The sequence below is a fragment of the Chanodichthys erythropterus genome, chromosome 13 (assembly GCF_024489055.1).
Source record: "Chanodichthys erythropterus isolate Z2021 chromosome 13, ASM2448905v1, whole genome shotgun sequence".
NCBI classification, from domain to species: Eukaryota; Metazoa; Chordata; class Actinopteri; order Cypriniformes; family Xenocyprididae; genus Chanodichthys; species Chanodichthys erythropterus.
This window is the reverse complement of record NC_090233.1, coordinates 33,221,125-33,236,174: the sequence shown is the minus strand read 5'-3', so window position 1 is coordinate 33,236,174 and position 15,050 is coordinate 33,221,125. Positions and strand designations below refer to the sequence as shown.

At 34.4% G+C, this 15,050-nt stretch overlaps 2 protein-coding genes across 2 annotated transcripts; both read right to left on the bottom strand.

Moving 5' to 3' along the window:
* Positions 1 to 740: 740 nt before the first annotated feature.
* On the bottom strand, positions 741 to 7,334 carry gda (guanine deaminase). Its single transcript, XM_067406554.1, has 14 exons — positions 7,181 to 7,334; positions 6,954 to 7,042; positions 6,520 to 6,691; positions 6,283 to 6,370; positions 5,799 to 5,904; positions 4,536 to 4,563; positions 3,874 to 3,981; positions 3,270 to 3,377; positions 1,943 to 2,040; positions 1,788 to 1,855; positions 1,390 to 1,536; positions 1,176 to 1,294; positions 960 to 987; positions 741 to 857 (listed from the first exon to the last, which is right to left on the bottom strand). Exons 1-14 carry the CDS (start codon positions 7,304 to 7,306, stop codon positions 790 to 792), a joined length of 1,353 nt encoding a protein of 450 aa, XP_067262655.1. The 5' UTR covers positions 7,307 to 7,334; the 3' UTR covers positions 741 to 789.
* A 5,580-nt stretch (positions 7,335 to 12,914) lies between these two features.
* c13h9orf85 (chromosome 13 C9orf85 homolog) lies at positions 12,915 to 15,001 on the bottom strand. The gene is made up of 4 exons (XM_067407671.1): positions 14,662 to 15,001; positions 14,429 to 14,535; positions 14,212 to 14,325; positions 12,915 to 13,764 (listed from the first exon to the last, which is right to left on the bottom strand). The coding sequence occupies exons 1-4, from the start codon at positions 14,761 to 14,763 to the stop codon at positions 13,614 to 13,616; spliced, it is 474 nt and encodes a 157-aa protein (XP_067263772.1). The 5' UTR covers positions 14,764 to 15,001; the 3' UTR covers positions 12,915 to 13,613.
* Positions 15,002 to 15,050: the final 49 nt, after the last annotated feature.

Here is a 15,050-nt window from a genome sequence, read left to right as displayed (position 1 = left end):
TTGAAATATTAACTACCCAATTGCTGTTCAAATACATTCAGAGTGCGTCTATAAACATTAGTCAGAGTATCTGCTACTAAATTGGAACTCTTGTTTGTTGTACGTAGAGGGCATGAAGAAAGTGTAATTGAGAGCTGTTCCTCCTTGAGAACTGTCATAAACAGTGAAAGAACAGGTGGGACAGACAGTTAAGAGATTGATGAAGCTGTGAGTGAGAGAGTGTCACAAATACTTGTTTTGCAGTGTATTATCATCAATCAAAGCGTTCACTTCCCTCTCCCAGCTAATTAGGTGCTGAGACCTATACATCAAATTAAGAACACAAAAAAGGTCTGTACTCTGAAGCACTTTAATCATGGTACAGAGATAAGATGACAAATGTTTCGGCTCTTCGCCTTCATCAGTGTATTATCATGAAATGGGCAATCAAAAACAAATATACATAAAAATCAGGATGACTGTAATATATGATTAATCATTTTTATTGTCAGTAGGGATTTGTCTATGATTAAATTAATAAAAATTATACATGATATTATCACATTTTCCATGATCAACACAAGTAAATATAGAAGACACTAGATACTATTTGAGCATGACATCATCTTTCATGTTTAAATTAAAAATTGCTAAGGCAAGACATTTAACAAGATGTTAAACTGAATAATATAAATCTATATCTCTCTATCTTTGTAAAAAAAATTTAAACCGTGAACTTGAAAATGTTTGTCCTGAGTAGATGTATAATATTTGTATTAAAAAAAAAAAAAAAAAAAACTCAGATAGTAACTATGTATCTGGAAATGGAACCACCTGTCTTCCAGACACGTAGACTTCAGTAATATTTCGATCATCACCTATTTAAAAAACATATATATGCGCAAGTATTTAGATAAGGCGAGATAAATGTGAAGTGACTGAATATAAAGAATATTATGTACAAGTAAAAATCAACTTACCTAAATTTAAAAACTTCTCCAAAATGACCTGGTTAAAAAACAAAACAGTACATCAGATTCTGGCACAGACACAGGCATTCATTAGAGAATCTGTAATGTATGCAAAAGATATTCATTGATATTGATTGTTTTTGCAACAAGACTAAAAGCATGAAACCAGTTACTGTTTTTTTCTCAGTATGAGGGGGGAAAAGATCAGTAGGAGATCTGTCAAACCTTGGGGCTTTCATCAGAAAACAAATCGATTGGTCCATCAGGAACGCAAACATTCACTCGCAGGGCATCAAAGTCCTTCCCTACCACAAAGTTTCCAATCTGTTCATCCAATGAAAGAGCTGTGGGGTGTAGGGAAAAACAGCCAGGCAGGTTTATGTAGTGCACTGTACAAGTATTAAATAACATCTTTGTTAAATCATAGCTGAAATCTTACCTTCACTTCCCCCAAGTGTAGCCAATCTGAAAACCTCCTCAAAGGTTAGAGTCTGATGCTGAGGGTCCTGGATGGTCAGGGCTTTGGAAGTGTCCAGAGTCCTTCGCATAGCATCTAGCATAGATGGGGAGTAGCCTCCTGCTACATCTACAGATGGCACAGACAAAACCATAAAATGCAGAATTAATATACAGTATCTAAAGGATCATATGGCTATATTGACCAAATAAATACATAAACCTGGACATGAAACAGCAGGCGACTGATATAAGTTTACATGTATAGCTTATTATCTGAAAGCTTTAGTTAAAGAAATAAAATTCCACTACAATGTACAAAATGGCCTAGCAACAATTTATTTAGCAGGGATTCAGTAATGGAAATGCAAAAAACCGCACCTGTCCCCAAACCCAATTTCACTCTGTGATTCAAAACATTGCGCACGTTTAGCATCCCACTGCAAATCCTGGGAGGAAAAAAAAGAGACATTAAATTTAAAAATATAACAAATATCTTAAAGGGATACTTAAAGTAAAAGGCTAGTGGTACTTACGAAATGTTACTGTTAGGACAGTGAGAGATTGCAGATCCTGTTTCATGAAAGATCTCCAGTTCTTCATCGGTTAGGTGACAGCCATGGGCCATTACAGTCTGCAAAAATCCCACCATCACTGTTACCATCATCGTCAGTTTACATGATTTAATTCCATTCCAATCCAATTTTATTCTTTTTGCTAACATTTTGGTATGGGGGACACATATTTACTATTAACTCTTAATCTACCGCTTATTAATAGTAAGGTAGTTGTAGCATTTAAGTTTAGGTATGGGGTAGGATTTAGGGATGTAGAATATGGTCATTCAGAATAAGGCATTAATATGTGCTTTATAAGTACTAATAATCAGCCAATATGCAAGATAATAAGCAACTAGTTAAAAGTGAGAATGGTTCCCCATACTAAAGTGTTATCTTTTATTTTCAATTCTGCAAAAATTCAATTTAACTACTAGAGTACTTTTAAAAAGGTGCTTTGTAATCAAAATAACTTTTCCATACATTTCAGAATAGCAATGAATAAATCATTCTTTTGAGTAAGTTCATCGAAAAGAACCAAATTAAAAGAATGATTCATTTACTGATAACTTGCTTAACCCAGTAATCCAAAACTTAAAACTGAGCTATTCTGATATGATTCAAATGTTTAAATGTTTTCCATAAGGGTGAGGTAAATAATAAAAAATTCCATTAAATCATAGGGCTCATAAGTCAGATTGGCACTTAGTTCTATATATTATATATATATATATATATATATATATATATATATATAGAGAGAGAGAGAGAGAGAGAGAGAGAGAGAGAGATCATTGTGGACGAGTTTTTCAGTGCAGTGTACGCTCAAACAAATGACAATGCGTTCCACTGTACTGAACCCTTGATCACAAACTCATATTACAAATCACATGATTCAGAACCTCTCATGCAAGCCCTTTACATCCACAGGGCTAATGGCAACAAAACAAAACACTGAAAAAGCCCTTCTACATAAAAATATGATTTCATAAATCTCAATGCAGACACATACCTTCAGGTAAAGCAGTTTTCCAATAATGAATATATTTGAAATGGGATTACAGAAGAAACCACTGACATTTGTTTATGTCATGCATAGACTTCAGACCCTAACTTGGACTCTGTATACAGTCATTAAAGCTATATGTTGCAATACAAGTCAGAACTGATCACAACATAAAATCGTAATACAATGAATCAGTAACAGAGGTGTCTGTAAAATTATAGACTAATATATAAGACTGATATGTAAGATATATTTTATTAGGTCTTTAATGTATGACGACAATCTCTGAGTACCACTCACCCTATCTGTAAGTAGATTGTGCTTGAGGTAAACATCAGTGTAGGATTTGCAGCCTGGAAACAATGTCTTCACAAGCTCCACTTCCTCTTTGTTCTCACTGATGTGACTCTATAGGTTTAAGTAATGCCAAAAAAACAGGTGTTAGTCATTTTACTCTTCATCTATTAGTGTTTATCCTATGAGTTACAGCAGCTTAACTGTTAATTAATCACAATTATTGATGTGGAATGTCAGTTATTTATAATATTTATAGTTAATATTTATTTTTATAGAGCAAAATTGCAACAAATATTCACTACTATAAATTTGGATTGAATATCTGAATGTGTGTATAATTCTTAGAAATATAAAAGCAGAATGTAAACTTTCTTCTTAAGGTCAATGGCCAGTACACAAAGATGAACACACCTAGTTCACTTCAGAACACGAAGAGCTGACTGTTAACACCATAAGTACTATGGCCAGCATGTGTCAGTCAAAAACACTTATAGTCATCATGTTTCAACCATGTCATGTGAACAATGCCATAATCCAGCTGAATGTTAATTGTATATTCTTTAACCATGTTTTTAAGTTGGCATTAATGTGTGGAAGGAGGACAAACCTGAATGTGAAGCTTGTTGTTATTGGCAATTTCACCCAATTCACTAAGTAGTGAAGCAGAACAAGAGGGAGCGAATCGAGGAGTGACCACAGGCTTAACATTCGGGTACTAAAACAGATAATACAGTTTTATTTTCATATTCACAGAGCCTAGAAAAATGTAGATAAAAATGCTCAACTCTGATATCAAGTCTAGTTTTGGTTTTGTTTCATGTTTGATGTCTTATGAAACTTCAAACTTTGCAGTTTAGTCACAGTCATGTTTCCTGGTTTGCCATTGTGGTTTCCTTGTCCTCATGTGACCATGTCATGTGCTTCCCAAGTCTCATGTGTTATGTTGTCATTGGTTAATTGTCTTCATTAGGTTCACAGGTGTGTCACTAGTCATTGTATATGGAAGCCCCCATGTTTGCCATGCGTCTTGGTCTACTATTGTCCGGGTAACCACTGTTTGGTAAGTGTTTTTCTAGCCATGTTTGCCATGCCATACCACGGCAAGTCTAGTCTTTGTATAGTTTGATCTTGTTCATGTTGGAATGTGATAAAAACTGCACCTGGGTTCTATCAACTAGTCATCAGTGGACTTGCTTACTTCTGATCAGCATAACTATAGCGTTATACAATAAACCAATTCAATGAATAAGAATGAACCTGTTTATTTACCTCCTTTTTGAGAAGCTCTTTGATGAAACTGCAAAAGACAAGAGGAAGCAGAATTATATCTTCAAGTTCATTGATCAGATCAGGCCTATATCAGGTTCTGACAGCAAACACTGAAAAAAATCTAGTTTCTGTTTTGTTAGACACATTTTTAAGTTTAAAGGTTATGTTTATATGAAATGTATTTTTGAAAGTAAATATATAATATAATAACACCATTTACCTGTAAAGTGGACAGTTTGAGTTTGCTTTTTATAAAGCACAAAATAGAATACTTCCCTACAATATGTATGCAAAAAGTAGTACAGGTTAGATTAGATAAATACTTTATTCATCCTTTTATAGAAATTCAAGAAGTTCAGGACGCCAGCAGAGTAGCCTAGTATGTCCGAATTCACAGTATTCGAAAAACAGTAGGTGAAGTGTCTCCGGATGACCTACTAGTTCCGGAGATTCTGAAATGCGCATTCACTGGACACTTCACTATTCTGTCAGGCCACGGGAGGGGATTTATGAATGGCACTGGAGCAACGCAACTGACACTGGAATGTCATGTGACAGTAACAACATGGCGGATGTAGTATGTCTGAATTTAATTCATACTACCCACATTCATTCTACATAGAATGCACTTTTTAGCTGAAAAATGTTAGTTCAAATTCAAATGTAGTACTTACTCAGACAGTATGCGATTTCAGACGCAGCGTAAGCACTTTGAATCTCATATTGTTGCATTTATTACTGAGCATGCCCATTGGAGTAGCATTATGGCTGGAGGAAATAACCATAATCTTTTGCACTTCAAATTTAATTTTGTGTTTGGTCAGAACATAGGGAATTGAGGATGCGTACGTTCAATCGTTCCTTAAAATTAAAGGATAACATCTATTTAGTGTTTTTGATGTTTTATCATTGAAAAAAATGTAAGTCACCATTATCAACTATTAACTAAGGATTATTGAATTTAATAGAATTTAATCGATAAACATGCAGTTTGTGAAATGTTCCTTCTTTATATTAGAATAATGGTTTACTTAGTATCTTATTATTTAACTTTCAACAAATATTAAATGTACATGCTGAGGAAGAGTGAGTGAACTGGTTAAAAAATTAGTTAGGACAACTACAACTTCTAAAGTTATTTAGAATTATTTGCAGCTGGGTGCTTTATTTTTTAAAGCTAACTCAACTTTTTATTTTTTACAGTGTACATGAGGTTATTGACACTATTGTGTAAGCATAGTCACACAGTCCTCCAAAACTCACCGATCTGTCTCCGCTTTACATTCAGCTGGACTTTCTTTGTACTGTGGAACTGCAGAATTGCAGTCCATGCAAACTTTACCCACTAAAGCTCTCTGTCCAAACTTATCTGGAGGGAAAGAGGGAAAATACTGTATATCACGATCTTAAATCAATGATTGATTCTTTATCTTGTGAGATAATGATTAAATACAGCAACACTGTGGACAGAGGATGTTTTTTTTTTTTTTTAGATATTAAAGTTTAGACAGATTCTAATTTTATTTCACAGAATGATAGGTCACATGTTGTTACATAATATAAAAAAGCAAACATAAACAAATGCAGTTACTCAACAGACTGGCAAGAACAAGAACTAAGACAATATAGGATAAAGCAAGACAAACTCCAAAGGTTAGAGAAAGGATGTTTGTATACTTGCTACCCCAGACGCTACCCAACAGGGGGAATTCTGTAAATATGTGTATGTGTGTTTCCTTGGTTGCACCTGTGAGTTCTCCGAGCAGAAGGGAGGCATCAGTGTGTATTGTGGCAAAATAACAAGCAGTGGTGGTGCCGTTCTTTAAGGTTCTTCTCTTCAATGCCAAACAGTCAACGGGGAAAAAAAGGAAAATTAAATTTGCAATACATTCCACATAAATGATTTGCCTTATTTGGTAATTAAAATGTTTTCATTTAGTTTTATTAGTTTAATTAAACTTTAAGTCAATTTAAATAAACTTACCACAACTTTAGTGTAGACATTATTGGCAAAATCCAAGTCTTTATACTTGGCTTCCACAGGGAAAGTGTAAGTGTTGAGCCACTCCAACAGAGGCAGATCTAAGGCAGTGCCAGTATAGCTATACTGAGATGCATGGATGTGTGTATCAACCATTCCTGGCATAAGAAACTCACTGAAAAGCAAAATTGAATGCTAAATGAGTAAAATAAAGCACTGTCACAGAATAGTAATGGATATGGAAAGATTTCTAGCTATAGTGCATGTTCATTATTCTACAAATATTGACATTGACCTTAAAGCTGGTTAAAGCTCTTTGTTGTTACTGCTGAATTGTTGTTCTGAATGTATGTATGACTGTATGCATCCTGATCAGACTTATGAATGTTAGAGTAGACTATAGAATATATGCAATTCGTATTGATAAATGTACTCACTATTGTCCAAGCTGTTTTACGTCTGAAGTTTCAAACCCCCATATTTTTGAAAGACTGACCAATTGTTCATCTTTTTCAATAAATGCAATCTGTTAAGAGAGAAAACAGAGGAATTATAAAGAAATAGTATGATATATACGTATACATACATCAGGACAGCCATATATCTTCGAATGAAAATCAAAATGAAACGATACAATTTGTGAATGAAAATTAAATAAACAAACCTTCCCCTCATCGTCGACTCCTAAGACGGAGCTTTCCAGAATTTCTACTGCATCTCGAGGTGTGGAGTGCACAAATGTTCCCCTGAAGACGTGCGCAATGCGCGCGGTGGTGTCGTTCTGACGCATGATTTGCACAGATTTTCAAATGTGACTTCTCTGAACTTTTATATGACAGGAGACATTGCAGAACTACTGGGAGGTGTATACTATTGTCATAAACGGTAATCATTACAACAGATCCAAGCACGTCATAGCGTCAATCCAATCAAACCCTCATGCGCCATTGGGGCGTTGTGCAATTGGTGTTCTCGCACCAACGCCTGTTTTGTTGATTTTGATTTATTAACTTGCTACAGTAATACAAGTAATACTTTTTAAAATAAGAAAATGAAAGCGTGCTTTCTAACGTAGCTATATCATAATGTTACACAATGTTCATAATGTAGTATCCCCTGTATGTTTAATAATAATAATGTTCATAATGTTACAAACTCTCACTGGGCGCGTGGTCATCATGGTGATGTATAAGCAGTATAGAAGGTGTCCGGAGGGTCTTGTGTCAGAATTATGATAAACTGTTGTATTAAAAATAATAAATTATACATACGTTTTCAACAGTCAATAATCAAACAGTGCAATCAGTATGAGATTCTAAAATTCATTGGGTTATGTTATAGTTTTACAACAAATGAAATGTTTTGTTTGGCTGTGCATATTTATATAAAAATGAAATAAATTAGAAGGACTTCCTGTAGCCCATTGTATGTTTGAACATTTTTTTTTTTTTTTTTTGCAATTTTATTTGTATAGCACATTTCATACATAATGGTAATTCAAAGTGCTTTACATAAAGAAGAAGAATAAAAATAGAACATAAGGAATAGAAATAACAGTAAAAACAGATAATTTTGCTATTTGGATTTAAAATGCATCAAAAGTCAGAATCATGATGATACATAAAAGATATAAAAATACATTAAAAATGAAATAAAAACAGGAAAAGAATTTAAAGAATAAAAAGATAATACGTATAAAATAAAGTGCAAACAGTTCGGACATAGCACAGTGCTCAATCAGCATATGCATAGGTAAAAAGATGTGTTTTGAGTCTGGATTTGAATGTGGCTACTGTTGGAGCACACCTGATCTCTTCTGGAAGCTGGTTCCAGCTGCGGCTGGCGTAACAGCTAAAAGCAGACTCTCCCTGCTTTGAGTGAGCGCTTGGTATTTCTAAGTGACTTGATCCTGATGATCTGAGTGATCTGTTTATATTCTATGAGCATATCTGCAATGTATTGAGGTCCTAGGCCATTGAGTGATTTATAAACAAGTAACAGTACTTTAAAATCAATTCTAAATGCAACTGGAAGCCAGTGCAAGGACCTGAGGACTGGTGTGAAGTGTTCATGTTTTCGGGTTCTGCTCAGAATCCTGGCAGCAGCGTTCTGTACGAGCTGCAGCTGTCTTATGGTCTTTTTGGGAAGACCAGTGAGGAGCCCATTACAGTAATCCACCCTGCTGGTGATGAAAGCATGAACAAGTTTCTCTAAGTCTTGACTGGAGATAGTTCAAAGTATTACTGTAGTGGAATTTTAAAGACCCAAAAGACCAGATATGATGAATTAAGACCCGGAGTCAGAGTTTAAAAAAATAAATAGAAGAGATTTTTACTGAAGAACAGTATCAGCAGAAGACAGTTTCAAGTCTCACAAGGAGTTCGTAGGCTGCTCTGCGTACATTCACATTCCCACAACAATTATAGAGTCCACTTGAAATGATTCTGATTGGCTAAGAAAAATAGACAAAATTAGTAATCTTCACACATGGACAGATAGTCAAAAGTGTATCTCCATCCATCACGATGCTGACGATCGGTCCCTGAACTTAGGCACGCAGGATGTCCTGTTAAGTCATGAAAACGCATCTGCAGGTCTCAAGCAGAGTGCCAATTGTCCACTTTGAGTTAAGTTGTACATAAGTACATAAGTATACTTTTCTCTCAGTGAGAGGTACAGACAAGATTCATCATTATTCTCTAATGTTTGAAAAGGAAATGTTTTAACATACGTTGAAGTCATTCAAATAATTTTAAAATTTAGAAAGGTAAATGTTGGTATAAATAACTCAAAATATATATTGAAACAGCAGTGGGTTCCAGAATCCACTCCCTTTATTACACAGACTTGCAGAGCAAATATGCAATGAATGGTGAAAAGTGAATATTTTTTTTAAATTCTTTAATTGTTTTTCTAAAGCACACCAGCATTATTTTAAGAAAACATATGTGGTCAAAACTGATTAGTGCACTTTTCAAAAGAACTGTTGTAATGTGGTAACTCATTCGTCTTTTTCGTCTTAGAACAATTGTAATCACTTCACTCAACAATGACAGTGTACGTGGAGACTTGACTGTGCAACACTTGGGTACACATGACAGGATTTATGCAATATTATAGGACATCACACGTCTCACCTGTCACAGTCAACAAATATAAAGTAGACAAACACTTAAACTACATATACTATAGACAAAAAAAAAAAAAAAAAACTGATACGGACACATAGCTGAACATGTTCAATGAGTTCTGCTATTGAGGAAATGAAAGCCATTGAAAGCATTTCCACTTTCCTTTTGGCTTGTATTAACTTACAAAAAACAAATAAAAATAAAAGTACCTAAAAAATATGTGGACGCAATGATTTTGACGTCTAAGAAAGTGGTAAAGTGGACAGACGTGATACTGGACTCCCCTCTTGCTTCATGACTGTGGTTAAACTGCATTACATAAATCCAGGGTTAAAGGTTACAGTTCCTCCAATATTCCACTAAACAGTCTATATTTGGTTCATGTTCCAACACTCATGTTATTAACTTCTCCAAAATTCTGTCACCGGTGGATTAGATGCTGCACAAAGGGTAAAACAGACTTTTCTTGTTTAAGTTCCTTAAAAATCATGAGTTTTCCCTGAAAATCTTGAAATAGTTGACTATGATCTCATAGCATTATCTCTACGATCACATGGTGATTTAACATTTGTTACTTGCCACACTTTCATTCAAAAAACATATTGTACAGACTTGTGCTGGTTCCACTTTAAATTAGCTGTCTTTACTTCTGTATGTACTTGCATAAAAAAAAAAAAAAGATTAATTTTTAGGTACAATGTACTTATTGGGTCAATCCGGGTCAAATCAACCAAATTTCAGAAAGTTCCCCGGCTCAAATTTTTAAATAGTGATGAAAGCCAAAATATTAAATGTCACAGATGTATATTTATTGAGTAATCCACGATTTTGTAGAGGGGGAGGGTAAATGTTCAAAAAACAAAATTGGTAAATTTTACACATTTTCATTGGTTAAAAACCAAATATGGGTCACTTTGAATACAGCTGATACTTTTTTTTTCTTTTGAAGAGGAATATTTGAAGAACAAATAATGTATCTTCGGTTTTTCTAATAACTCAATTGCATAGAACATACCTGTCTGAGTGACAAATATTCTTTTTCCAAAGATTGCATGCCTGTAACTCAAAGTATTCAAGATATCTTAATATCCTTCTAGATTCTCATTCTTAATAAACTTTCCTTTTGAAATCTTCATTTTCAAGGCCTTATATAGTTAAATATATATGGGGATCTCAAAGCAGCTCTATGTTCAAATTGTTGAATTTTACCCATTTTCAGTGATCGAAAACCAGTGCCATTGTTTTTGTCTCAAGATACACACCAGTAATGTTTTTACTAGGGCACGTTTATAAAAGATATGCCCTAATTGAACTAAGGCCTAATACTCGCTTAATCTAACCCCTGTCTGTAAAACCGGGCCCTTGAGTTACAGGCATGCAAACTTGAGGCTAAAAACACAAGAAGTGCTTTTTGCCATTTCTGAACTGTCACTGTTGGTAACAGATTTTACTTATAGACCTATCAATCTCTGTGTAAAAATCTAAGACATTTAAAATTTTGACTTTCATCACTATTTATGTTTATCTTTCTACAGAAAAAAATATTAACAAAATCTAAAATTTGAGCCAGTGACCTCTGGTTGAGTTGACATGGAAAGACCCTCTTGTGTTCATATTGTATTGAAAAACACTTGCTGCTATTGCTGTGGTGATATGATTAAGGTTAGGGATAAGTTAATGGCATGGGTTTAAGGATGGGTTAATCATAGTGGTAGCGTCAACAGCATAATTACAAGATATATTTGGAGAAATTAATTACAGTTGTAATTGCATGTATTTTTTAAATATTATTTATAATGTAAATACATGCATCTACAATCCAAGTGAATTGTATCAAATTATTAATTTAATTTTTTTCTACCCCCGGTTTCACAGATAAGGCTTAAGCTAGTCATAGACTATAATGCATGTTTGATCTGTTTCAGCTGGAAGAAACTTGCACTGAGATATCTTAAAATATGTCATTGCAATTGTTTTGTGTTATGATGCACACCGGTAATGTTTTTTTTTTTTTCGTTTATAAAAGTTAGTTAAATGCCCTAATTGAACTAAGGCCTAATGCTTAGCCTAAACCCTGTATGTGAAACGGGCCTTATAGTCACTTAATATAAAGTGGGTCCCCTGCATTTTGCAGCCACTTATATTGCTAAGCAAGAGGATGTTGCCAAATAAGCTATGTAAAACAAAAAACACATCAAAAACCAGAGCGTGAGAGAGAAAACAGGGCAATGAAGATGTAGATTTGTGCTGTCTAAGTAACATGGTCAACATTTGCTTGTAGGCCGTTTATTAAAACGACCTGTTTCATCTGTAATTTCCATGTACTTTTTTCCATTTACATAAGGACTTTAAAGACCAAATGTGCTTAATATAATTGTGAGGCACATTTCATTCACACAGGCACTCATTCATAACATAACATGAATGGCACTCTTAAAAATGATTGTAATTTTAACTGTAGAAGAATGTGACAGTAAAAACCTGTTAATTGGTTATAGTAAGGTTCCGTACTATGCGGAGAAAAACTGTAGATCTAACCTAACATCTTGGCCCAGTTTTTCAAAAGGTTTAATCCGGATAAAATTGATCCGGATTTAGTAATCTTTTTTGCGATCCGTGATCACGTAATCCAGCTTACTTTTGAAGCCAGTTTTTTAAAGCAACATCGGATTGGATCAAACTGATCCGGATAGGAACTTTTCAGGATCACCAAATCTGGATTTCCAGTGCTCTACGGAGGCCCTAAAGGGACATGTTGATAGAAAGAATATGGGTTTTGAATTAAATATATTTTTGTTGGATATTTACAGGATTGTTTTATGGCACCAAAATTTCTTTTTACTTTAGAGTAGGTTACCGAAAGGCTAAATATGTAGACTAATGTCTGCATTTAATTTATTACTTTAACAGTTAAACTAATCAAGAGCAAGATAAAAATGTGTATGTATATTACATGATAAAAATGTTGTATTTTTTGACTAGTTTTAAAGTTTTACTACATTTTCCTCCTGGAATCCACCTTGAAATCCTACCCCCTGTTGGGATCAGGATAATCCTGTTTTTTTTGGATCAAAGTGATCCAAATCCTACAAAAAAGTTCTGAAAAACCCAAACTAAAGGTTTGATCCGGATCAAAACCAAGATTGGATTACGTGATCTAATCCGATTATGTAATCCGTTTTTTCTTTTGAAAAACACATTTTCAAGATTTGATCCAATCCATTATCCAAAATCCTAGTGGATTACTTTTGAAAAACTGGGCCCTTGTGTAATTTTACAGTAAAATACTGTTAAATTAACTATTTTCTGATGTAAAAAGTAAAAATCATCTTATAATTTGCAATGAAAAGCTGTAAACTGACATTCCCAGAATTCCATGCGATGCTTCACATTTGATGACTTTTAATTTTATTAACTGTGTTTCTTAGTTTGTCATTTATGTACATTAGGGTCTGTTACATTTTCTGTTGTTATATTAATGTGTATTGCATTATTCTAGTGTCACGTCATGATGTTACCATGACACTGTTTTGTATTTGTGTGCATGACACTGTGCGCCTTCTATATTAGAATTTACATCAGCTTGTGGGAAATCTACTTGTGGGAAACCACAAGATGTGGTTTTCTCTGTACCAACAGTGTTACTATGGTGGATGTCAGTACATGTTAAAAGTACAAAACAGATTTAAGTAGCAACATGACCTTGCTAATTCAGCAGGAAAGGGCTGTTGGATTTACTGGTTTAAAATGTTTTTTGTTGTTGTTGTTGTAAATTAGTCAGTTCCTACTAGATCATAGCAAGTGGTCTAGATGAGAACAAACAATCACAATCAGTCAATAGGAAAACATCTCCTGGGAGTCTTTCACCAATTAACAGCAGGTGAACAGGTGAGCACATGCCCAGTATCCAGCCTCATGTTCCCTTAGATAGTGTTCTTGGGTTTAGCTGTACAGAAGTTACAAATGTTAATTTCCTTCAGCTTCTGGATCACTATCACATTCATCATTGCTAGTGCCAATGTCATCGAAATCTTCATCCTCCTCCCCTTTCTGCTGCCCATTTCCTTTATTTGGCTTGTTGGTGTCTTCTACCTCTCCTTCTTCCTTTTGGTCAAGCCTAAAATAAGCAGTCAGATACATTAAAACACTAAAATAGCAGTGAATTCAAGTATAAGCACATCATTTGTCACAGTTAATAGCTCAATACACTTCAACACACACACACATATACATATATATGTGTCTCTAATGATGCAAAGTTGAAGGAATTCAGCAAGTAGCCTGAAATATATATGAATATCTTGCTGTAAAATAATAAATTCACCATTTACTGTATATGTCCACAAGATGGCACACGTGCTGCACTGAACAAAATTTATAATATACATGCACAGATAGATAAGAGTTATATGATGCTGTCTAAACTTTACAGTTGAATATTGCAGGGCATGTTTTGAATATTTTCTCAAGTATTTACATTATGTAAATATAGATATATACTAAAGTTATAAACTAAACATATCTATACGTCAATCTGTTTCAAAAGGTGGCCTGGTCTACTTACGGAATAACAATCTCTTCCTTTTTCCCACATTTGGCACAAAGCTCCAACTTTAGAGCACATGGCTTACATATGATATGATAGGCATCCTTCACTGTTTTCTGAAGACACTTCACACTAAAAAAAACAACCCCATAGAAACATTTCAGAAGAAGTTAACTGTGGAACAGTTCATTTGCCTATTATTCGTTACTATGCAGTAAATCCTCGCTCATCTCACCATTTTCGTAGCTGTGTAAGGGGCTTGTATTTGTTGTACTTGACTTTCCACTCTAGCACATCTTTGCAGTGCTGGCAAACACCATCATGAACCTTTGTTTTGGCTTTCTGGAGACATAAGGGAAGAATGCACACAAATTCAAACAAAAAACACGCAACAATTCTTAAACAAAATTGATATTGTTTAAACGTTTAATAAGACGGTACACTATGTTTACGTGAGCACGCGCTTACCTTAACTTGTGCGCTTGCACCGTACTTGTCATTTTTGAAGGCAGTTACGTTTTGGTGTTTTTGGCCTCGCGAACGGGAAACATTTCCTTTTTGACAGCTCATTTCAACTCTAAAATATATGTAATATAATAACGGTGATCGTTTAAAACGCCTAAATAAGAAACCGCGTGGCTTCACACGTTTTAAAGTGACTATTGACGCAATGCGAAAATTGCGGAAGTGAACAGCAATTGGTTAATGCTTTTCAACTTCAAACCGAAACGAAAGATTGCGAACTTCACAAAGCATAGCAAACGTTAAAGTGTTTAACGCATTTTAAATGTATCATTATCTAGAGTTATGCATCACAATGGTAAAATCATTAATCAACAATAATTTTGTGTTTTCGA